Raw genomic sequence first — 26,383 nt, forward strand, 5'->3', positions numbered from 1 at the left:
GTTTATTTCTACCTTTTGTCGTTTCTGCTTTAATCACCTTCTCTTCACTCTCTTCTTTCTATGCAGCGTTTGTCCTCACTCCCTTCCATGCAACATCTGCCCTCTCTCTTTGCCCCTTCAACTCAGCCTCTGCCCTCTCTCTACCCCATCTACTGTCCATCCTCTCTCTGTTCCTTCTATCAACTGTCCACCCTTTCTGCCCTTTCCATCCAGTGTCCGCCCTCTCTCTCTTCCATACGGCATCTTCCCTCTTTCTATGTCCCTTCAATAAACTGTATATCCAGTGCCCCTTCTCTCTTTTGTACATGATTCATTTCAGCATCACCCCCTCTCCATTTTTTTGTCTGCACCCCCCTCTCCATGCTCTGGCATCTCTCTCTTCTCCTTTCCTCCTTCCCACTCCCATGGACTGGCATCTCTATCTTTCCCTCCCCCATGGCCTGGCATCTCTCTCCTCTCCTATCTCTCCGTCCATGCTCTGGCACCTCCTCTCCTTCCTTTCCCTCTGGTCTGGCATTTGTCTCCTTAGTTTCCCTTCCCTCCCCCCATGCTCCGGCATCTCTCTCTCCTCTCCTTCTATCTCCCCCTCCATTATCTGGCATCTCTTCTCCTTCCTTTCTCTCCTTCCTTCCTTTCCCCTGGTCTGGCATCTGTCTCCTTCCCTCCCTCAACCTCCATGGTCTGGTATCGTCTTCCCTCCCTTCCTCCCACAGACTTGGCATCTCTCGTTCCTCTCCCTTCCCTGGTCTTCCTTCTCCTTCTTTCCCTCTCTCCCCAATTAGGTGCAGCAGTAGCATTTCTCTCCCCCCCTTCCCTGGTCTTCCTTCTCCCTCTTTCCCCAATTGGGTGAGGTAGTAGCATTTCTCACCCCTCCCCCCCCTTCCCTGGTCTTCCTTCTCCCTCTTTCCCCAATTGGGTGCAGCAGTAGCATTTCTTCCCCCCCCCTTCCCTGGTCTTCCTTCTCCCTCTTTCCCTCTCTCCCCAATTGGGTGCGGCAGCAGCATTTCTCTTCCCTCCTCCCCCCATGGACTTGGCATCTCTCGTTCCTCTCCCTTCCCTGGTCTTCCTTTTCCCTCTTCCATCCCTATCGCAGTGCAGCATTCAAAACTCACTGCTCCTGCTTGCTTCGGGCCTTCCTTGCTACCTGATCCCATCTACTTTCCGTTTCCGCAAAGGCAGGACCCGGCAGTGAGGAAGGCTTGAAGCAAGCAGGAGCGGTGGTTGAAGCCTCCCTATCTCCCGCCACTGCCGTACTAGCCAGCAAGTGACTTCGCCCATGCTCTGGGGCTCTAAGACTGTGCTTGCCTGCTTCGCTTTTCCCTTCCCCCTCATGATGTAACTTCCGGGTCGGGAAGCCGGCAAGCACAGTGTTAGAGCCCGGGAGCATTGGCAAAGTCACTTGTAGACTATTGTGGGAGATAGGGCAGTTGCCCTATTTTCTACCCCCTAACGCCGGGCAATTTTGGGGGAGGCCACGGCCCCTGTGCCCTCCCCCCCCCCATGTCAAAATTTTTTCCTTTCAATATTTCCTTTATCTTTGGGTAAAGAAAAAAGTGAGTAGGGACCAGATTAGAGGAGTAGGGAGGGTGTTCCAATATAGTTTGCTTTTTTTCCCTTATGATCTGGTGCAGTCATGATGACAAATCCCAAGATTTTCAGTAGATTTTCCTGTTTCTCTACCAATGGTCTGCTAGCTTCTCAGAGTCAGCCAACGATTGGGGTGTATAATTGGACAAATGTTTGCAGTGTTTTTCATCAGTTCTGCTTGTTACTGTTCCCTCTGAAAAATGTTTAATCCATCTTTACAATGCTGTTTTCTTCATGGCATTATCCCCATACACCTGGCCTAACATGCCCCTGATTTCACTTCCCCCTCAAGCTCTGGCATTGCCCTGATCTACCAAGGGGTTTGGACAACTTCACTATGGGACCTGGATGGGCCACGGTTCAAGCCATTTCTGTGGCATTTGCAGAGGCTTCTATTTCTTTGCAAAGCCCCTTTTAGGCTACGTTTCGTAGGCTCCTCCCCCCTTCACTCCGTCTCGAGCAGCCTGGGCAGAGTGAAGGGCGGGAGGCCAGTCGTCCGTCAGCGGCCACTTGCGCACGCGCAGTGCGGCCGCTCGATTCGCGCTCGAGGCACGAGCCGGCAGCAGCCCCGCCTACCGCCGTCACGCGCGAAGTCCCCGAGCGGCCGGAAGAGAGAGGCATGGCGGCGCGCGGGGTAGGCCGGGGGCTCATCGCCTGGGCTTCTGGGCTGCTGCCCCGTCGGCCTCAGCCCCGCCTCCAGCTCCAGGTAGCGGACAGGAGCCTGCCCCGAAGAGCTTCCAATCTAACTTGGTGATAGAGGGATGGGGAGGCCGAGGTGAGAGAGAGGCGTTAGGAGGCCAAAGCGCAGCCGCTCCTGTGGGCGGATCCGGGCATCCGGGTTTTACTTTCCTTGAAGGGAAATCCGGACCTTTTTCTGGAGCCCCCGAAAACGATGGGGAAGCGCTTTCTCTCCTGATTTGAGCTGCTACTATAAGCCCCAGTTAAGCTTAACCCCTCCCCCCCACCAATGTCCACGGCAGGCTCATTTCCTCCTCCTGCTGGCCCCCACCCCGAATGCCCCTCGTACATGGAAAAATAAGACATCCCCTGAAAATAAACCCCACTTAAGCTTGACCCCCCCTAATGTCCATAGCAGATCCATTTCCTCCTCCTGCTGGCCCTCACCCCGAATGCCCCTTGTACATGGAAAAATAAGACATCCCCTGAAAATAAGCCCCAGTTAAGCTAGAACCCCCCTCCCCCAATGTCCACGACAGACTCATTTCCTCCCCGACTCCACCTCGAATACCCCTTGTACATGGAAAACTAAGACATCCCCTGAAAATAAGCCCTAATGTGTCTTTTGGAGCAAAAATTAATATAAGATCCGGTCTTATTGGTGGGAAATACGGTCCTCAAACCCCCTAGCAGTTCTCTACACATCTGGTGCTGGAAACCTAGCGAAAAATGAAAAATGATCCCACCCTAATTAACATATCTGCTGGAATGATGTCAGGAGCTAACTGGGCAGCAAGAAAACCATGACAGCTCAGAATTAGGAATATCCTAAGTCATTTTGAAGGAATTCTTATCAGGATGAAAAGAGCTCAGCAGTCAGTTACAACGCAACAAACCATTAACAAAAGCAATCCAGTCAGCAATCTCTTTCACTGGTCGCAAAAACCTATATTTATGGTGCATTTTCTTTTTTTTTTAACAGCGTGCACAAATTCCATCTAAAAATATACTTGAAATATCCACTGAACACTTACCAGAAAAATAGAAATCCCAATAGAGGCCAATAGTTTCATTCACTGTTGGCTTCTTCAGGGGACAAAATAATTTCCTAAAATCAAATCCAAACCATTACTTAATATATCTCACAACTTAGTTTTTCCTAAGAGAGACGCATGCACATTGTCTTTAAAAACTACATTAATTTTTATAATATCTCAGAACTTTTCGATGATATTCATCACTCTCCCACTATTGGAAAAATATTTTAAAATACATGTAATTGTTTCTTCACCTTTACTCGTGATCTTATCTTTCAGCAACAAGTATCTCATTGTATTTAGCTGTTTTCTAAGGGGTCCTTTTACTAAGGCGCACTAGCCATTTTGACGCACACTAGACGCTAATTCGTCCATAGGATATAATGGACACATTAGCATTTAGTGTGCATTAAAACAGATAGCGCACCTTAGTAAAAGGACCCCTAAGTGTTGATCACTTTCTCTGGGCTGAAGTTCCATCTATGTCAGTGGTCTCAAACTCAAACCCTTTGCAGGGCCACATTTTGGGTTTGTAGGTACTTGGAGGGCCTCAGAAAAAAATTTTGCATGAGGTAAAACTCTTTATAGTTTATAAATCTTTTCTTGCATCCATCTTTGGCATTAACTTAACATTCAATTTTTCTGCTTTCTTATCAAAATCTACTTTGCCATGTCTTCCCTTCCTATCTTTCTCTCCTTCCCTCCCTATTTCCATGGTCTGACATCTCTCTCCTTCCTTCCTCTCCCTCCCTCCTTCCTTTCTTTCCCCTGGTCTGGCATCTGTCTCCTTCTCTCCCCCCCCATGCCCTAGCATCTCTCCCTCCCCCTCCATGGTCCGGTTTCTCTTTCCTTCTCTCTCATGGACTTGGCATCTCTCCTTCCTCTCCTCTCCATGGTTTTCCATCTCTCTCCTTCCCTCTCTCTCCACAATTGGGTGCAGCAGCAACAGCATTTCTCTTTCCCCTCACCCCTCCCTCCCGTGTGCAGCAGCAGCATTTCAGTACTGTTTAGTTTCTGGCCAGCTCCCTTGCTGCACTTGTTTTTCCTTCAAAGCCATGGGCGGCAGCAGCTCCTCACGAGATCTGCGCCTGCGTCAGAAGCCTTCTCGGCTTTCAACGCAGGTGCGGATTGCGTGAGGAGCCACCACTATCTCTCGCAGATTTGAAGGAAAAACAAGTGCAGCAAGGGAGCCGGCCAGAAACTAAACACGCCATCATTGTGTCCAGGCTGCGGGCCACAACAGTACCTGGGAGGCCACATGTGGCCCGCAGGCTGCGAGTTTGAGACTGCTGATCTATGCTGTCGGTTAAGTTTTATTACAGATTGTGTTAGCATAGTAATGAAACATACTGTCACACTTTGTATAATTTGAATATTTTTACTGCTCAAAAACCGGCTATTGCTTAATGTTTGATTTATTCATGCTGTACACCTCCTTGAGGGAATTTCTTCAAAAAGGCAGAAAATAAATTCTAATTAATAATAATAAAATTTGAAAAAGAGTTTAAAGGGTACGAGAAACCTACTGACAAAAACACAATTTACAAAACAGAAGCTGCCAACCTGTATTGTTAAAGAACAGTTTTCTTATTCACAGTTCCTGAGGAAGGATGATAAGGTATTCAGACAACAGAGTAACATAAGGGTCCCGTTTTAGCGTATGCTAATGCATCCATAGACTATGATGGACATGCTAGCGTTTAGCGTCCGTTAAACAGCTAGCACACCTTAGTAAAAGGACCCCATAGTAAATGATGGCAGATAAAGTCCCGAATGGTCCATCCAGTCTGCCCAACCTTGCCCTCTCTTTAAATTACTGAATTAATTTATATTTTCCTTCTTAGCTCTTTCTGGGCCAGAACCCAAAGCTCTGAAGTGTGCTTAGGTTCCATCTACTGAAGTCTCCATCAAAGCTCATTGCATCCCAGCCGTCGAAGCTCTCCCTAGCCCATCCTCAACCAAATGGCCATATATGGGACACAGACCGTTCGAGTCTGCCCAGTACTGGCCTTAGTTCCTTCAATTGTTAACCACTTATGTAATTATAGGTGGTTTAGAAATTTTAGAAAAAAATAAATATATATATACCCAAGCACAAAAATTAAAAAGCAAGTTTTAGCCCAGAGATTATCCAGATAAGTTGAACAACACTTATTAAAGAGCTAAATACAATGCTAGCGATTTATTTTAGATATATTAGTGATAAGAAGAAGTGCAAAAGTGCATTGTGAGACTCAAAGGTGAAGGGGAGGAATATGTAGAAGATGATAAAGAAAAGGCCAAATTGCTTAACAGATATTTCTGCTCTGTGTTCACGGCTGAAGCGCTGGGAGTGGGACCACAGAAGACAAACGTGAATAGGGATGGAGGAGTAATAGACCCCGATTGATTTTCAGAGAGTTGTGTTCATGAGCAGCTAGCTAAAATAAAGATAGATAAAGCAATGGGGTCTGATGGTGTATATCCGAGGGTGCTGAAGGAACTGACCTTTTCAACGAGTCTCTAGAGTCAGGAGTGGTACCGGAGGACTGGAGAAGTACGGATGTGGTCCCTCTCCACAAAAGTGGAAGTAAGGAAGAAGTAGGGAATTACAGGCCAGTAAGTCTGACTTCTGTGAAAAGCAAATTAATGGAAATGTTTTTAAAACAGAGAATAGTGAAGTTTCTGGAAACCTGTGGATTACAGGACCGGAGGCAACATGGATTCACTAGAAGTAGACAAATCTGATCAATTTCTTTGACTGGGTGACTAGAGAATTGGATAGAGAATGTGTGCTAGATGTGGTGTATTTAGATTTTAGCAAAGCCTTTGACAGTGTTCCACACTGAGTGCCCTCAGGATGGGTCCCAAAATGACAGGCTGGGTCAGGAACTGGTTGAGTGGAAGGGGAGAGAGGTTATTGATCAATGGAGATCGCTCTGAGGTGGGATGTTACCAGTGTTGTGCCTCATGGTTCTGTTCTTGGGTTTGCTGAAGGGTTGTCGGGTAAGATTTGCCTCTTTGCGGATGATATAAAAATCTGCAATAGAAGTAGACACATCGGCTGGTGTGAATAACATGAAGACCTGGCGAAGCTTGAAGAAAGATCTGAAATTTGGCAGCTAAAATTTAATGCTAAGAAATGCAAGGTCATGCATTTGTGCTGCAAAAACCAGAGTGAACAGTACAGATTAGGGAGTGAATAATAATAATAACGGTTTATATACCGCAGTACCGTGAAGTTCTATGCGGTTTACAAAAGATTCGAAGAAGGATACAAATTGATTGAACTTAAAAGAGGTGAAAGATAGTAGTTAATAGGTCAAGAGAACCGTTATTGAGGAGAAAGAGATGTATGGGTCAGCTGTCTAGATACTTCAGGAACAGATGTGTTTTTAGGCGCTTCCTGAATTCCTCATAAGTAGCGGGCAAAAACAATTGTTCTAGAAGAGATTATGTGTATGACAGAAGAGTGGGACTTGGGTATGACTATATGTGATGATCTTAAGGTGACCAAACAGGTTGAAAAGGTGACGGCAAACGCTTGAAGGATGCTAAGTTGCATAGGGCTTGTAGGAAAAAGGAGGTATTGATGCCCCTGTTTAAGACTTTGGTGAGACCTCATTTAGAATATTGTGTACAATTCTGGAGGCCAAACCTTCAAAAAGATATAAAAAGGATGGAGTCGGTCCAGAGGAAGGCTACTAAAATGGTATGTGGTCTTCATCATAAGGCATATGGGGACAGACTTAAAGATCTCAATCTGTATACTTTGGAGGAAAGGCAGGAGAGGGGAGATATGATAGAGACTTTTAAATACTTATGTGATGTAAATACTCATGAGACGAGTCTTTCATTTGAAAGGAAACTGCAACGAGAGGGCATAGGATGAAGTTAAGAGGTGATAGGCTCCGGAGTAATCTAAGGAAATACTTTTTTACAGAAAGGGTGGTAGATGCGTGGAACAGTCTCCTGGAAGAGGTGGTGGAGACAGAGACTGTGTCTGAATTTAAGAGGGCCTGAGATAGGCATGTGGGATCTCTTGGAGAGAGAAAGAGATAATGTTTACTGTGGATGGGCAGAATAGATGGGCCATTTGGCCTTTATCTGCCATCATGTTTCTATTGTTAAAAGATGAAGGACTGATTGAAAAGTAATGAGACTGCCTCTGTTTTTCTTTCCAAGACGTAGATTTGGCAACACTGTGCCAGTTCTTGTGAAGCTCATACATCGGATTTTCTGAACCTGCAGTTGGACTGACGTAGTCTTCATTGTTGGGCTACAGCGAGAGGAAGAACTTTGTACATTTCATTATGGCAGATGAGGAAGACATTTTTGTGAGAGTATGCCAGAGGTGTGTGATTGAGTTTTGTGTTATACTTGAAATGTTAGGACAAGCATATGAAGGTGAAACAATTAGCTGTGCTGCACTATTTCGGAGGTGGAAGCCCTTCAAGACATGTCATCCATCCACTTATATATAAAGACAAACTGCAGTCGTTACAGCATGATGGCTGAAACGTCAGTTTATACCTGCGAGACCCGGAAACCTGCAACAAGCATAATACCAGCTGCGGAAACCCCGAGAGAACAGTTTGAATACAGGTTTTCTGCAAGTATTACGATCTATCACAGGAACATCAGCATTGCAATGGTATGATTTTTTTTGTTTGTTTGTTTATTTTGATCAAAATATAACATAATACTTTCCATAGAAAAGCATAAAATACAAACCGATGATAACATTATCAAAAAAAACCATATTCAATGCTTTAAACATATAGTTAGATATAACATTTCCACTCCCCTCCCTCCCCTTCCCAAGGAGCCTGGAATTAATCTAAAGGGAAAAAAACATTTCATAAGGACAGGATAATATGCATAATATCCTTATTTCACCCTCTTAATCCTACCCCATATCCTCCTCCACTTCAATATATTTCCCCTACAAATCTTTAAATTGTAACCACCGGTTTGTTAAAAGAGCTGATAATCTATATTTTTCACAGACTATTCCTAAAAGAGCCCTCATATCTCTTAATTTAGGAGCAATGGGATTACGTCACTGCTGAGCCAGTTAATCGGGCAGCTATAAATGCCAGATCCATAAGTTTAGATTGAGGGGATGGCAATCCCTCAACCCCCACTACCAATAATGCCCTTTCAACTTTCATGTCCACAGGGATCTGAATTAATCTGCTCACATACTGAAACACCTGTTCCCAATACCTCTGAAGAACTTGACATTCTCACCAGATATGATAGAACGTGCCTCTTTCAGTGCACCCCCTCCAACAACCATCATTTTTCCCCTTTTACATATTTACTAATTAAAACCGGGGTAACAACTACAGACAATTCAGAATACAGCTCTGAGACTCGTCTATTCATTGAAAAAACATGATCACATTACTGAGGCATTCATCAATTCTCATTGGCTTCCAATCCAGGAAAGAATACAATTTAAATTCTACTGTATACTATTTAAAACTATAAATGGAGACAGCCCAACCTACTTAAACGACCGCCTCATCCAAACCACCTCTACCAGGCATAGAAAAACACACACCCCATTCACTTACCCCCCAATCAAAGAAGTAAAACGGAAAAAACTATACAACGGACTACTGGCCACTCAGGCAGCGAAGATAGACAACCAAGTCTCCAACCTATTGACAACAACCCCAGACTACAAGATGTTCAGAAAGGACATAAAAACTATACTCTTCAAGAAATCCCTTAATAAAGCTTAATACCATGATAAAGCTTAACCCCCCCTCTTACCATCCCCTCCCTAACCCCAGATCCTACTTTTCCCTCTCTTGGAAACCTTCTCTGATCTAACGTTGTAACCCTTCTTCCATAACTCTTTTTGTAATCTGCTTTGAACCGAAAGGTAATGGCGGAATAGAAATCTGTAATGTAATGCAATATATCAACGCACTAAAAGTTTGAGCATTTTCCACCAAAATAGAAGCTCTAGCTGGGTATGATGGTTTAAATGCAGGAAATTCTGTCATTGAGCACAGCACCATGTTGAGCAGCTTTAAGCCAGACAGAGCCACTTTGATTTGACCATAAGAACAAACAGTTTAAGTGGTCAGATCTAGAATGTGCACATGTATAACCAATGGTTTGGGTTTGATTTTAGGAATGAGCAAAGAGTGGAAAAGTTTGTGTCCTGGAGAAGCCACAGCGAAACGGTTGTCCTCCACTGGGACTTCTGTTTTTTGACAAGTGTTTAGTGGATATTTGAGTATATTTTTAGGTAGAATTTGTGCATTATGTAAAAAAATATATCAGAAAATAGAGGAAGTTTTTGAGACCAGTGAAAGAAGAGAGTCATAATGGGTTGAATGTGTTATTGGTCACAGTATGTGACTGTTCTTTGCTGAACTCTTTTCATCCTGATAATAATTTCTTAAAAATTGCTTAGCGTTTTCATAATCCGGAGCTGTAGTTGTTTTGCTGTTATGACAGTTTGAGTTTTAGGTCGTTTCCCTGAGTAGTGTTAATGCGAGCACTTACAGTGCCAGAACTGGTTCAGTGTTTTTGAAAGACGCACAAAGTGCCTGTTTTTGCATTTTCTGGAATAAAAGAGCAAGTGCCTGCAGCATTTGAAGAAGGTGTGAGAACTGATGGGGGGTGGGAGAGGCTGAGGGAGAAGAGTGGGAGAAGGGAAGGGATCTGGAGACAGATACTGGAAATGGGAAAACCTTACAGGATTTGATGTCTTGCCTCACCAACAGTACATAATTATCCACGAAGGGGGTTGGAGGCTCTCATGAGTCGGGGAGTGGTGGAGGTTGATGCTGGGGGTGGCAGGGAGGTGGAGGTAGTAGAAGGGGAAGCTGGGGAGAAAATAAGTTGCCACTGAAAGACTTTGAGCCATGGAATGGAATTCACCTAAAAAGCAAATAGACCGATAAACTCCTACAATTTGAATCTCAGCCTCAAAAATAAACTTTTAAAATTTCAGAAGCCCTGAGTCTAATTTCCTGCAGTGGTCGATGAGAGCTGCTCTTTCCGCTGGCCTCTACTGCTGTCTTTTCTTTCCATACCAGAGATGGGCGTCCAGCTTGGGAGGTCCTGATGACGAGGTGTCCAAGGCTAAGCAGGCCGACAGAGCCCGGAGGATCTGTGGGACGCAATCCCCCACCATCTTTTCCAAAATCATTGACCGCACCATCCCTGCTGATATTATCTATGAAGATGAAAAGGTAAACATGGGTGGTATGCAAGGGGGGGCTTCATTGAGGGACATGGATGAAAGAAGGTGTTGGTGTAAGTTTATCTGAATACATCACTGTTCTGTTATCCCAGTACTTCCTGTATTTGATTCATTCACATCAATATAAAAAAAACATTGATGCTGTTTTGAGCAAGGTATCGGTGGGACCCATTTCTAGATCTATGAGTTCAGTTACCCAGGTTTAGGGCTACTACTATTAATCATTTCCATAATGCACAGCTCTGTATACATTATATGTGGGTACTATATCTGTCTCTATCGAGCTAACAAGCAACCTTGAAAAAGTGGGCTTTTAGTCTGGACTTAGATACTGCCAGGGACAGGGTTTGACAGACCGACTTATTTGATGTTTGTGTGGAACACTGACAATGGCTTTGCTATAATCTAAATACACCACATCTACCGCATAACCTCTATCAAATTCTCTGGTCACCCAGTCAAAGAAATTGATTGGATTTGTCTGACAGGTCAAGACCTGCCTCTAGTGAATCCATGTTGCTTCCGGACCAACAATCCAAGGATTCCAGAAACATCACTATTCTCTGTTTTAAAAGCGTTTCCGTTAATTACCATAGAGTGAGACTTACCGGCCTTTAGTTTCCTACTTCTTCCTTACTTCCACTTCTGGTACTACTCCTGATGCTAGAGAAACATTGAAAAGGTCAGTCAGAGGAGCCACCAGAACTTCCCTAACTTCCTTCAGCACCCTTGGAGGTACACCATCCAGCCCTTCCCTCGTAATCTTGGTTATACTCCATCCGGTCCTATCGCTTTGTCCACCTTTAATTTAGCTAGCTCCTCACGAACACAATGCTCGTGTTTGTCTTCTGCGGTCCCACTCCCGGCGCTTCAGCTGTGAACACAGAACAGAAATATTTGTTAAGCAATTTGACCTTTTCTTTATCAGCTTCTACATATTCCTCCCCTTCACCCTTGAGTCTCACAGTGCCACTTTTGCACTTCTTTCAATCACTAATATATGTAAAAAATGTCTTGTCTCCCTATTTTACCGTGTCAGCTATTTTTTCTTCCATTTGCGCTTTCCTGGCTGCACGACCAACCTCACTTAACTTTTCCAGATATTTTTGCCTGTCTTCCTCTTTCTGCAATCTTTTGTAGTTTATGAAAGCTAACCTCTGATTCCTTACCTTCTCAGCTACTACTTTTAAGATCCAAAGCAGCCTTCTTTTCCTCTTACTTTTACTTGCCTCACAAAAAGTTTTGTCACACACCACATTTCCACTCCTTCTAGTCATTCCCATCCAAACAATTCCTTGAAGTAATCTCCCATCCCCCAATAGAAACCTGGATGTAGGACCACAGATTAAAAATAAACACAGAAAAAACACAGTTCCTATTAACAGAGAATGATTTTAAAAAATACCTACAGCAACCAACATAAAAATTAACTTCCTATCTTACCTACTAAAACCCGCCCCGGCTCTGTTCAATTACAGATCAACAATGTTGTCTGAAAATCCTTTATCATAATGTGTAACCTAAGACACACATGCAAATTTTTTAAAGAGCCACAAATTTGTCCCCTAGTACAATCCCTAATCTTGGGAATGCTGGATTTTTGCAATATCTTGTACCTACTCTGTCCAGCATCAAAGATAACAGTTGCAAACTATACAAAATACAGCGCTAAGATTAATCTTCTCCATGAACAAATATGACCACATAACACCAGCCTAGCTAAAAACCTCACTGGTTCCCTGTGAAAGCTGAATTGTATTCAAATTCTTTTACCTGTTGTTTAAAGCACTACAGGGCTATGTCCCAATTTACCTGAGCAATAGACTCTTACTGAAAGAAGGAAAAAGTCCTCGGAGAAACATGAATCGCTTTACTTACCCCTCAACCAAAACAATAAAAAGCTAAAAAAGTTAGAAGGCCTACTGTCATTCCAAACAGCAAAACTAGATAAAGATGTCGTCAGAATCTTAGGTGCCATATTGGATTCTATAATATTCCGGAGAGAAATCAAAATGTTGTTATTTAGGAAATATGTCTTGTAATGCTAATCCAATGTCCGTCTAATAAGCTTTGAAATGTAATTCCCTAGAAATGTCCAGATGCCTCTCATTGTAATCCGCCTTCAACTGAAATGTTAAGGCAGACTAGAAGTGAATAAATGTAATGTGATATGGGCAAAAGAGACTTATAAGACCTTTAAGGTAGAGAGTTGCCCACCCGTCCCTGCCAAAGTCCCACCCGTCCCCGTGAGGTCTCCCACCCGTCCCCGCGAGGAATCCCTCCGTCCCCACCCGTCCCCGCGAGGAATCCCCTACGTCCCCGCGAGGAATCCCCTACGTCCCCGCCCGTCCCTATAAACTACAGAAATAGTTATTTCATTTAATTATGCTACTGAATTAAAGGCTCTGGTAGAAACCCATTTAAAAATAAGCAAAAAGACTTTATTAATTTGGAAATATTAATTGGGAAGAATACATACTTTGTAAACGGGTTTCTACCAGAGCCTCTAATGTTTATAAATTTTTATCAACACAACTAATATACCACTTTATCCTTAAGCAAAAAAAAAAAAAAGACTTTTTTTCCTACCTTTATTGCCTGGTGCTTTCTTCATGTTCTCATTCAATTCCTTCCATCCACTGCCTCTCTTCTCGCTGTGTCTTCCATTTGCTCTGTTACTGTGCCTCTCCCTTTCTCCCCCCTCCCAAATTGGTCTGGCACCCATCTTTTTCCCTCCGCTCCCCCCATAGTCTGGCACCTCTGTCTTCTTCCCTGCCAGCGTCTTCTTCCCATTCCCTCTTCCCCATTTCCTTTCAGTGTCCTTCTCCCTCACCATCTTCCCCATGTCCTGTCAGGCAGCATCCTTCTCCCCCCTCTGCCTTCCCCATGTCCTTTCAGCGTCCTTCTCCCCCCTCTGTCTTCCCCATGTCCTTTCAGCGGCCTTCTCCCCCCTCTGTCTTCCCCATGTCCTTTCAGCGGCCTTCTCCACCCCTGTTTTCCCCATGTCCTTTCAGTGGCATTCTCCACCCCTTTGTCTTCCCCAGTGCTTTCAGGGTCCTTCCCCCCCCCTCCTCCCGTTTACCCCATGTCCTTTCAGCGTTCTTTTCCACCCCTTTGTCTTCCCCAGTGCTTTCAGCGGCCTTCTCCCCCCTTAAGCGTCTTTTCTTCTCCACTCCACCTTTCCTCCCTCCCTGCCTCTACCTTTGTGGCGCTTTTGCACCCGACCGACAACAGAACAGGCCCGGTCGGACAAATCTCCCTGTCCTGTAGCCGCGAATCTAAATTACCTTCTTACAGCAGCTGGAGTAGTGAAGCTGCTGTAAGAGGTAATTTAGATTCGCGGCTACAGGGCAGGGAGATTTGTCGGCCGGGCCTGTTGTCGGTCGATCGGGGGACCTGACCGGCTGTGCACATTCTCCGGGGCGGACCGCCCCCTCCCCCCTCTTTCGTACGCCATTGCCTTCTCCCTACCTGCCCTGCCGCACACAGCCGACCGGAAGTCTTCCTGATGTCAGCGCTGACGTCGGAGGAAGGGAGGGCTTTGCTTAAGTCCTCCCTCCGACGTCAGCGCTGACATCGGGAAGATTTCCGTTCGGCTGTGTGCTGCGACAGGGCAGGTAAGGAGAAGGAGACTACCCTCGCGGCTCGAGTGCACTGCGATCCAACCCCGCAGGAACCCTGCGACCCTCGGAGGCGTCCCCACGGGATCCCCGCGACCCTAGGGGGCATCCCCAGGGGATCCCCGTGACCCAAAGGGGGAACCCGCGGGTCCCGCGGGATTCCAGTCATCCCCGTTCCCGTGCAGCTCTCTACTTTAAGGTTCAATTTAAAACCTATTTTTTCATGCAGGCCTTTGGATTGTACTTGGATTCTATGTGAGGATGGTTCTTTGAGTTTTCAGCTTCCCTGTAGCCATGGGGTCATTTCTCTTTATTTATTATGTGTTATAAATCACTTTGACCTTTTTTTGATAAGGTGATATAGTAAATCTGATTAATCTGTAAACAGGGAATACATTACATTACATTAGTGATTTCTATTCCGCTTGTACCTTGCGGTTCAAAGCGGATTACATTGGAAGAGAGCTGGACATTTCCAGGAGGTTGCATTACATTGGAAAATTGCTGGTACAGGTTACGTATTGAGGTTTCAGGTTACATTACATTGGAAAATATCAGGCTTCATTGCATTGGTAGATAGCTGGTTACAGATTACATATTGAGGTTTTCAGGATATATTACCCTAGAAGATATTAGGTTTCAGGTTACTTTTGGGGACGTTGAAGAGATGATACCAGAGGAGTAGGCAATACGTGGGAAATTACAGAGGGGATCGGAATACTGCCGTCACTATCCTTTTCCCCTTCACCCAATGTTTTTTTTATTCTTAATAAGAGCTTGCTCAATAGTGGACGGTGATAACGTGCAAGTAATCTTTCAAGTCTTTCTGCTCTTGCTGTTGACATGCCTTATCTTCCCTGCTTTGCTGATATCCTTCAAAGATACCGTGTTCCAAACTATGCATTTTTGAGCTAATCCTTTTGAGTTAAAACTCTTAAGATGAATTCTGAAATGGATGGTAAGCCTTTGTCTAGCATGTGTGTGGAGCCTGATAACATTTTTAATTCATTTTAATATTTTAGCAGAGGCAAGCTAAGACCAACGTACAACGGTAATACAATAGTCCAGGTGCAACACAACTAAGATACGAAGGAGCAGGTTGCATGTGGTAGAAAACTGGAACACTCTTCCGGAGTCTGTCATAGAGGAAAACACCCTCCAGGGATTCAAGACAAAGTTAGACAAGTTCCTGCTGAACAAGGACGTACGCTGATAGGGCTAGTCTCGGTTAGGGCGCTGGTCTTTGACTGGACGGCCGTCATGTGAGTGGACTGCTGGGCATGATGGACCACTGGTTTGACCCAGCAGCGGCAATTCTTATGTGGCTAGTAGCCCCCTGTTCATCTCTGAGAGCTAAAGCGACTCTGGTGTTCTTAATCTCTTTAGGTCTCCATACTAGGGGGGCATAGGTATGGTTACCAGACATCTGGATTTACTTGGACATGTCCTCTTTTTAGAGGACTGTCTGGACGTCTTTCTAACCTGTAAGGAGTTTGTCTGGGTTTTTGGCTTGGTACTGTAACTGGGAGGGCCTCCAAGCATGGTTGAAGGCCAGCCAGTTCAATTCCTACACTGCAATCTTTAGCTGCTGATGGCTTTAAGGAGTTCATGGTGCAAGGGGTGCCCAAAATATTCTTAATACACGTTGAAATAAACAGAGAAATATTCATGCATAAGAGTAGATCAGTGAAGACGAACATGCTGCTAGCATAATTAAAGAGTGTGACAAAAGAAGCCATTAAAATGGGAAGCGGAGTAAAATAAAAATTAGGAAAGGGTAAGAGGCAAGTTAGAAGGAAAACTTTAAATGGACACGACAAGGGAGAATTTGAGAAGAAGCCAAAGAGACATTCAAAGCAAACACATGTGAGTTGGTTGAACTACTAAGAGACTGAGGCATAAAGGACATAGGAAGAACCATACTGGGTCAGACCAATGGTCCAACTAGCCCAGTATCCTGTTTCCAACAGTAGCCAACCCAGGTCCCAAGTACCAGACAGAAACCCAAAGAGCAGCAACATTCCAGAGCTGAGACTGTGGTGTCATAATGCCTCATTCCACCAATGCCTAAGAGCCAACCTCATCAGTGATGACACAATGGCTCGATTGTCCTGTACTTGGCTCACATAAGAACGTAAAAATTGCCATACTGGGACAGACCGAAGGCCCATCAAGCCCAGTATTCTGTTTTCAGCAGCGGCCATTCCAAGTAACAAGTACTTGGCAGAAACCCAAAGAGTAGCAGCATTCCCTGCTACTGATCTCAGGGAAGTAATGGCTTTCCCTAAATCTGTCTCAATAGCAGACATGGGGGAAGCCAAGGACCACAAGTTCATAGCAGAAAAGCTAAATGAATGATCTGGTTCAGTCTCCTGAATAAAATGTCAGCAATGCCCCTAGGAACATCTTTCACTCTTTGAAGAGAATGACTCGGAGGAACTGAAGTGCATCACTGAACGTCACTGAGCATCGAGATGGACTCTGCAGTCTAAACCTCTGTTACTGTATAACCTGGGAGATGTAGCAGAGCAAAGTGAAAACTAAAGCGTAACAGATCAGTAGTTATCAGATGGTTTTCACCCAGGAGGTCTGAAACTCCTCCAGGCCTCTTAAAGGTCATTTGTAACATAAGAACAGCCAAAGGTCCAACTAGCCTAATTTACTGTTTTCATCAGTGGTCAATCCAGGTCACAAGTACCTGGCAGAAACCCAAATAGTAGTAACATTCCAGAACCTCAAAGATTAGTAAGATTCCAGAATCTGAAAGAGTAGCAAGATTCCAGGCAGAATCTCAAACAATAGGAGAAGATTCCAAATAGAATCTCATGCATTGCATGCTACTGATTCCAGGGCAAATAGTGGCTTCCCCCAAGTAATCTATATGAACATAAGAGCAGCCATCCTGGGTCAAACAAATGGTCCAATTAGCCTAGGTTACTGTTTCCAACAGTGGCCAATACAGATCACAAGTACCTGGCAGAAACCCAAATAGTAGTAACATTCCATTCAGAATCCCAAAGAATAACAAGATTCTGGAATCCTCAGAATTAGCAAGATTCTATGCTACTGATCCCAAGGCAAGCAATGGCTTTCCCCATGTCTGTCTCAATAGCATGTCCAAACCTTTCTCAAACCCAGCTACGCAAACCACTGTAACCACATCCTCTGGCAATGACTTCCAGAGCTTAACTCTTCTTTCCTCCTATTTGTTTTAAAAGTATTTCCCTGTTTTTGTACTTTTTGAAAAGATGAAAAATCTCTTTACTTTTACCTGTTCTACACTATTCAGGATCCCATCCAATTTTTGGTTTTATATACCGATTCATTCCTCCAACAGGGCTGGACTCGGTTAACAAAATATTCACAAAACATGTAAAGAGTTGGACAAGACCTCAGTTTCTATAATCGTTAGTTTGAAGCAGAGGAATCAGTCAGCAATTTCTGAAATAAGTAAGTTTTCAGCACTTTCCGAAAGATTGATAAATGAGAAAGAGGTCTGACTTCAGAAGGAAGCTCATTCCAAATCTTTGCAAATAAAGTAAAGGATAAGCAAAAATTAACCATAGTTTTAATTCTCTTAACAGTGGGAGAACCAAGTTTATATTTCTTAGAGCTCCTGAAGTTAGATGATTTACGAGAATTAAAGGAAACAGGAACCAAAGGGGGAAAGATCCCATACAAGATTTTAAATATCACAGTAGCACATTTAAACTGAATCCTCCAATAGACTGGGAGCCAGTAAAGTGTTCTGAACAGAGGTTTACTAAATATAAATTTCCTTAGCAACAGCAGCAGATGAATCCAGAGACCAATGGGATAGCACACATCTACCAGCAGGTGGAGATAGAGAAACTGATTAACAGGTGGTCCTATTGTCTGGCACGCCTCCTGCATCTCCAGTATGCTCTATCTCCCAGTAGGTGATGGTCGCTGTTCAACTATTTCCTGGATTCTAGCTGTGACTGGAACTTTATTTTCCCCTGTTGAAGTTTCTCTTCAGTGGGACAACATTTATATTTCTCCTGTTGAGGTTTCTCTTCAGTGAGACAGGAGTGTCCAGCTGAACGGTGCCGGCTTTAGGGGTTACACCTGGGCACCCCCAGGTCCTTGCCTCACCCTCCCTCCATTGATAGAGGGTCTGACTGGGTCTCCGTTTTTCTTCTTTCCCTTCACTGTTAAAAAAAAAAAAAAAAGGGGGAGACCACTGTTACTACATTCTGCCCTGTTAGTGCTGCACTACCAGCACTTACTGGCATCAACCGGTCCTAACAATAAGCTTGTGAGTATGTATGTGTTATTACTGTTGTTTGAACTTCAGGTTCTGTTTGGGAGTATTAGTGATGCAGGTTCGATCAACGTCCGTTTAAGGACTGGATATTTTATTAATGCTAAGTTTTATGACAAATCTGTTGAGGGAGCCAGGACCTTCCCGCCCTTTGCATGCACGCGCTTGGTTTCCTTGTTTGGTTACAGCACGGCAGCAGCGGTGCAATTTCATGCTCGCACTTGTTCTCCTTTTGGGTTTCAGTGCAGTGGTCATATTTCTTACCGAGGCTCACTTTCATCGGTGTTTGTCGTGGCCATGTGCAGCTAATTGTGCAGGTGCCGGTTTATAGCAGCGCGCTTGAGATGGGACATGTTTTTCCAGTGCTGTAGGAAGCACCGTTTCTATGTAGGCTGCGGCAGTGTAAATTTTGCGGGGGTTGACTCTGATTATGTTTCTAAGAGCGTTGATGCAGCTGCCACGTTTCAGCATGAATCAGGCGCGCACTTGGGTCTCCGGCGATGGCAGGAGAGCTGCAGCGTTCCGGTAGTTTATTTTCCAGCTGACTTTGGTCAGGGTATGCCGCGGTTTCTATCTTTTCCGGTTCAGGCAAGCTTGGGCAGATCTATATTTCTGTGTGTGTGTTTCCTGCTGTATCCACTTGAAGGAAGCTGCTAGTTTAATCGGACTCTAGGGTTAGCCCTCAAGAAGCTTAACAGAGAGACTCTGACCTGTGCTAGGTCACCCAGTCTCGGTTTATCTCTGGACTGGGTCGACATAAGGCAAATCACGACACAGTGATATAAGCAGAAAGATAGTACCCTGTATTTCACACGGGTATCTCGTCGTCTCTCTTGGGGTCCCTGCAGATTGTTCCTTTGTCTGTTGGTAACTGTCCTTCTTATTTGGACCTCTGTGCTGCGCTGCATGTGTCTGGTAGTGGCATAGAATTTATGCCTAAAGGTAGTACAAACAGTTTCCAAGTTCGGGGTGTCTCTATGGGTATAATGACACTTCGCATCTTCCTGCGGCCAGGACTCTCTTTCTCTATTTCTAGGGGGGCCTGGACTTCAGATTTCCATGCTTATCACACTGGTTTCTCCTGTCGCCATCTTCTCATGGCACATACTAGACGGAATCCCCAACCAGACAGGAAGGGCTGTACAGCTCCTTCTAGCCAGGAGCAGGTTACCTATTCTGTCAAATTCGCTGAGGAGCACACACTATGTGGCTGTTAGACTTTAGCAATGTGAGCTTTGTCTGATACCTATTAAGATGCAGTTGTTTCCCACGGGGGCGGTAGATGCAGCATATAGATTGCGTCTAGTACGTATTCACTTTAAAGGACATAAGTTTTTTCGCTAATGTTGCATGGAGTTAGTACTGTTTTCATGGTTCCAGTATACTCCTCTTTACATTGCGAATCTGAGAGTTGTTTAGAAACAATAGATTTGATCAATTTAGTTAATATAGGTATATTTGCTATAGGGCGATAATGAGCAGAGCTAGTCGGATCCAAGTTTGAATTTTTCAGCAGCGGAGAAAGTACAATATGTCCCATATCCCAGTGGTCCCCAACCCTGTCTTAGAGGACCACCAGCAATCAGGTTTTCAGGATATCTCTGATGAATTTGCATGTAATGAAGATGATAGGAGTGCAGATCTGCCTCATGCATATTCATTAGGGCTATGCCAAAAACCTGATTGGCTAGTGATCCTCCAGGACAGGGTTGGGGACCACTGCCATATCCATTGAAAAATAGGCATTGGAAAGTAAATGGTTTATTAGAGCCATTAACCATGAAGTAGCATAAGAGGGAATATAACAGAAAATGTAAGTCAAATTTCACACAAAGGTCCACTATTTGACTTTCTGTTGTTAAGTCAACATAAGAACATAAGAACTGCCATCTCCGGATCAGACCCATGGTCCATCGAGTCCGGCGATTCGCACACGCGGAGGCCCAGTCAGGTATACACCTGATGTAGTTTTAGTCACCCATATCCCTCTATGCCTCTCGTAAGGAGATGTGCATCTAATTTGCCTTTGAATCCCAGCACAATGGATTCCTTAATAACCTCCTTTGGGAGAGCATTCCAGGCGTCTACCACTCGCTGCGTAAAGCAGAACTTCCTGACATTTGTCCTGGACTTGTCCCCCCTTAGCTTCAAACCATGTCCTCTTGTCCGTGTCGCGTTGAACAATGTAAATAATTTATTTTCCTGCTCTATTTTATCGATGCCTTTCAGCATTTTGAACGTCTCGATCATGTCCCCTCGCAGCCTCCTCTTCTCAAGGGAGAACAGTCCCAGTTTCTTGAGTCGTTCCTCATATTCCAAGTTCTCCATACCTCTTATTAACTTCGTTGCTCATCTCTGCACCCTCTCCAGCAGTTTTATATCCTTCTTTAGGTTGGGAGACCAATGTTGGACACAGTATTCCAAGTGTGGTCTGACCATTGCTCTATAAAGCGGCATTATGACTTTCTCCGATCTACTCGTGATTCCTTTCTTTATCATGCCTAACATTCTGTTTGCTTTCTTTGCCGCTGCCGCGCATTATGCCGACGGCTTCAGGGTCCTATCTATCAGTACACCCAGGTCCTTTTCTTGTTCGCTCTTACCCAGAGTTGCGCCTGACATTCTATACTCGTGTTCCTTATTCTTACTACCTAAATGCATTACTTTGCATTTCTCCACGTTGAACTTCATCTGCCATTGCTCTGCCCATTTCTCTAACTGATACAAGTCACTCTGGAGTTCCTCGCTATCCTCCTGCGATCTGATTGCCCGGCATAGCTTTGTGTCGTCTGCAAACTTAATGATCTCACTGGATATTCCGTCTTCCAGGTCATTGATATAAATATTAAATAGGATCGGCCCAAGCACTGAGCCCTGGGGCACACCACTAGTCACTTTCTCCCAGTCTGAGAACTTCCCATTTATGCCCACTCTCTGCTTTCTGTTTTCCAACCATTTGCCTATTCACCTTTGTATATCTCCCTCTATTCCATGGCTTTGTAGTTTCCTGAGAAGTCTTTCATGTGGAACTTTGTCGAATGCTTTCTGGAAGTCCAAATATATTATATCCACCGGCATTCCACTATCAATTTGCTTGTTCACGGTCTCAAAAAATTGAAGTAAATTTGTTAAACATGAAGTAAATTTATGTTATAATAATAATAATAATAATAACTTTATTCTTATATACCGCCAACAATCTTGCGACTTCTAGGCGGTTTACAATGAAGAGAAACTGTACAGACAGCGAATTACAGAGTATAGCATTGAACATCTAGTGATAGTAACAATGTCAATGTCATGTTTACTGGAATGTCAATGTCATGTCAATGTCTGTTTACTGGAATATTTGTCTGTGAGTTCTTCAGAGTAAGGAAGAATAAATGAATCTGAACCGTTAGAAGAAAAAAAAAAGAGATTGTTGTCAAAATTTTATCATTAAAAAAAGTTGCCAAAGTATCCACAGATGCTTTTTGAATGTTATTACATCATTCCATGTCAATAGTAACAGATTTCCAAATTGAAAATAGGGCTTTACTCTGATCTTTTGCTAAGTTAATTATAGTACCATAGTAGATGTTCCTAGCTTTGTTATTTTCATAGTTATATTCTTTTATTTGTCTTTCTCCAATTAGTCTTGTCTTGTCTACATCTAGGCTACTTTTTTCCAAACTTTCTGCATGTTTGTTTACATTGGCAATGAGAGCGGAGCATCCTTCTTTTGAGAAATCACTCTAATTTTAAAAGGTGCCATAGAGTTAAAGATTTTTTCAGACCAAATTTTTAATCAGCATTAAACTCAAGCCTGTTCTGATTTTTGCCAGAAGATATCTGTGTTAATTTGACTTCTTATTCTAATCTTTTCTCTCAAGGGACTATCCTGAATTTTAGATAGAAAATAGGTGTTCTGAAACAACCTAAAAAATGATCCGCTTAAACCAAATCTCCACCTCAAGACACAGAAGAACATCGAACCCTTTCGCCTTCCCCCCACTCAAAGGCACACAACGCAAGAAAATGTTTGACAACCTTCTAGCAACACAAGCAGCAAAAATCAACCATTCCATCTCCAATCTTATGACAATATCAGACAACTTCAAAACATTCAGAAAAGAAATCAAAACCCTGCTTTTCAAAAAATTCATCCAAATATCTTAACCCCTCCTCTTTTACCTCCAGAAGATTCACCTACCTTCAGATAACCTTCCCCCAAATTACCCACCTTAACACCTTCCAATTAAACAAATACCATAAATAGATTGTAACCTACCCTCTCTAACTGAATTCCATATGTATTTTTCATACAGTTCTTCACTGTCAGTTTAATTTCCATCCTATAAATTCACATAGAATTTTTCTTTTTTCAACCATCTTTATTTTCTCTTCTTTATTAATTTCCAGGTACTTTAGTTAGATTGTGAGCCTTCGGGACAGTAAGGGAATTTTTTAAGTACCTTCTTACTTCTCATTTATAATCTTAATGTATATTTTCTTCAAACCGCTTAGAACCTAACGGATGTAGCGGTATATAAGAAATAAATTACATTACATTACATTACATTGTTAATGAAATACAGTGCAAAGAAAATAACAGAATCATTATTTTTAGAAGAAAAGAAAAACATTTCCTTAGACCACTATAATACTTGTGGGAGAGGACCATAAAGAAAGGTAATAGGAGAACCATTAATAGGTTAACATAAAGAAAATAGCAAAGATGGACATCTCAGACTACACTTTTTTCTTTCTAAGCAGTGTCAGTTATTACCTTCTTGAGATCTAAGAAAGATCTCAGGTGTTTGGGTTGAAAGAAGACATACCTCAGGCCCAAATATTTGATAACACATTTACACAGATATAGTAACTGGCTTCTAATTTCTATGTTTCCTCTCTCATTACCAAAAATTGTTTTCTTCTCTCCTGGGTGGATTTAGTCATGTCAGGATACAGCCATAACCTCTGACCACAATAAGGAGAAGTAGGAATTTTGAATTATATCCTCATGGTAGAGTTCAAGTCTTGTTCAAAGACAAAGTTAACTACGAGGGTAGCTCGTTCTTTGACTTGGGAAAGAGAATCCTCCAAAATTTCCATGATATTATGAAGATCTTTATCTGGCTGTATTCCATTCATAAGGACTGGATCATTTGGCTTGTCTCCCGTATCCTTTTTATTAGTACTAGGTAAATAGTAAACTTTGTTTATAGGGGGAATAGCTTGAGGCGGATAATTTAAATTTTCCAGCAAATAATTTTTAAAGACTTCAACGGATGATAACGACATGAGCTCTGCATTCGACTTGGTAGACCATGAGAAAATGATGTAATGCTTAGACGCCATTGGTATCAGAGCTGAGGTACTAAACTGGTTTCGTGGCTTCCTTACATCCCGTTCTTACCAGGTACGCTTTAACAATGAACACTTCGACACCTGGAGCAACTCATCCGGAGTGCCACAAGGGTCACCGCTTTCCCCACTGCTTTTCAATATCTACATGTCCTCATTAGGTGTGAAACTAACCCAACTAGGAATAAAACTATTCAGCTACGCAGATGACTTTACGATCATCATCCCATTCGCCAACTCCATCTCGGAAACCATTCCCAAGGCATCCGATGCCATAAATGAGATGGAACAATGGATGACAGATTTCAAGCTCAACCCAGAAAAAACAAAATTCTTCGTTGCCTCCCCTCACCCGCTTGACAATAAAACCCCACTATGTATCAATAAACTCAACTACCCTATTCAGCCCACCATGAAAATACTAGGTGTTATTCTAGACCAATGCCTAACAATGAAGGAACAAGTGGATTCCCTATTCAGAAAAGGTTTCCTTACTCTCTGGAAACTCAGAACCATTAAATCATACTTCGATACGTTAACATTCAGAATCCTAGTGCAATCCCTCATACTAAGTCAGCTTGACTACTGCAACATCGCCTATCTAGCAATCTCACAAAAGAATATGAGACGTCTCCAAATAATGCAAAATGCTGCGGTCAGACTTATCTTCGGGCTGAAGAAATTCGACCACGTGACACCCTACTATCGGCAGCTGCACTGGCTACCAACGGAAGCACGAATAATGTTTAAATTTGCCTGCCTCTGCTTCAAAGTACTATACGGCCTGACCTCCAAGTACATAACGAACCTTTTCGCATTTTCTAATAACAAATTCAAGAGAAACACACCCAAAACTCATTTCCCCTCCAGTTAGAGGCTGCAAAATGAAAAAACACCACGAACACCTTCTCTCTCACCAAGCAGTCCTATGGGGCAAAGACATAGACCAATTGCTTTCGCCCACTACATACGGGGAATTCAGGAAACGCCTAAAAACATACCTGTTCCAGAAATACCTAAACAATTGACCCGCTCTCCCTCTCCCCTCCCTATTCCACCTGAACTTGCAGCACTGTTATAAATATAATCTGTTATCCTCATCTTATCGTAACTTTACGTTGCTATTTATCCCCAACAGGTCCTGTCAGACATTACCTACTAAAATGTACATATTACATTTTCGCTCAGCAAATTGTATTTCTATAGTATTGCCTCCTGAGGTCTCTGATCTCTGTATTTCCTCTGAATATCTACTTATTGTATTTCGCTGAATGTCCAGCAGTCTTGATTGTAAACCGCCTAGAAGTCGCAAGATTGTGGTGGTATAGAAGAATAAAGTTATTATTATTATTATTATGATTAAGCCTAAGATTTTAGGGCAATTGAGAACCCTAAGATTTATACGTCTGTTGTAATTTTCAATTGATTCAATATTTCTTTGAATAAATTTTTGGTCTTTGATGACCTCGAGAAGTGTATTTTTCAAAGGGTTAGTCTTACTTTGAATTTTCGCAATACTGTCCTTAAGAATTTTATCAATATTGAAAGAGAAGGCATCTACTTTGGAAACCAATACCTCTAGGTCCTGGGCTGTCTTCTCCACTTTAACATCAAGTCTTCCTAAGGCTTCAAGAAGTGTCCCCAAGGTGATTTCTGTGTCCTGCACTGGTCTCTCTAAATGATAGTGCTGAAGGGTTGTCAGGTAAGATGTGCCTCTTTGCGGATGATACCAAAATCTGCAATAGAGTAGACATGCCGGATGGTGTGAATAACACGAAGAAAGACCTGGCAAAGCTTGAAGAATGGTCTAAAATTTGGCATCTAAAATTTAATGCCAAGAAATGCATGGTCATGCATTTGGGCTGCAAAAAACCCAAGGGAACAGTACAGTTTAGAGGGAGAAGAACTTATGTGCACGACGGAAGAGTGGGACTTGGGTGTGATTGTATGTAATGATCTTAAGGTGGCCAAATAGGTTGAAAAGGTGACGGCGAAAGCTAGAAGGATGCTAGGTTGCATAGGGAGCGGTTTGGCCAGGAAGAAGGAGGTATTGATGCTTCTGTATGAGATTCTGGTGAGACCTCATTTAGAATATTTAATACAATTCTGGAGGCCGCACCTTCAAAAAGATATAAAAAGGATGGAGTCGGTCCGGGGGAAGGCTACTAAAATTGTGTGTGGTCTTTGTGATAATGCGTATAGGCACAGACTTAAAGATCTCAATCAGTATACTTTGGAGGAAAGACGGGAGAGGGGAAATATGATAAAGACATTTAAATACATACTTAATATAAATTAAAATGAGTCGAGTCTCTTTCATTTGAAAGGAAACTGCAAAGCGAGGGCATAGAATGAAGTTAAGAGGTGATAGGCTCCGGCGTAATCTGAAGAAATATTTTTTATGGAAAGGGTGGTAGATGCGTGGAACAGTCTCCCGGAAGAGATGGTGGAAACAGAGACTGTGTCTGAATTCAAGAGGGCTTGGGATAAGTAGGTTGGATCTTTCAGAGAGAGAGAAAGAGATAATTGTTACTGTGGATGGGCAGATTAGATGGGCCATTTGGCCTTTATCTGCCATCACGTTTCTGTGTTTCTATCTATGCTGTGCATCTACGTTGAC

General features: G+C 43.2%; 1 protein-coding gene across 3 annotated transcripts in view; it reads left to right on the plus strand.

The window, feature by feature from the left end:
• The first annotated feature begins 2,095 nt into the window (after nt 1-2,095).
• HINT2 (histidine triad nucleotide binding protein 2) overlaps nt 2,096-26,383 on the plus strand; it is a 44,681-nt gene continuing 20,393 nt past the window's right edge. The window contains exons 1-2 of one of the 3 annotated variants that reach the window (XM_033936870.1): nt 2,096-2,293; nt 10,346-10,501. In XM_033936870.1, the coding sequence (XP_033792761.1) occupies nt 2,207-2,293; nt 10,346-10,501 (243 nt within the window). In that variant the 5' untranslated portion in view covers nt 2,096-2,206. Of the gene's footprint in view, nt 2,294-2,333; nt 2,363-10,260; nt 10,502-26,383 lie in introns of those variants that run through there. The other 2 variants (XM_033936881.1, XM_033936862.1) reach the window with 2 other exon arrangements.

This window comes from Geotrypetes seraphini, chromosome 1 (assembly GCF_902459505.1).
Source record: "Geotrypetes seraphini chromosome 1, aGeoSer1.1, whole genome shotgun sequence".
NCBI lineage: Eukaryota > Metazoa > Chordata > Amphibia > Gymnophiona > Dermophiidae > Geotrypetes > Geotrypetes seraphini.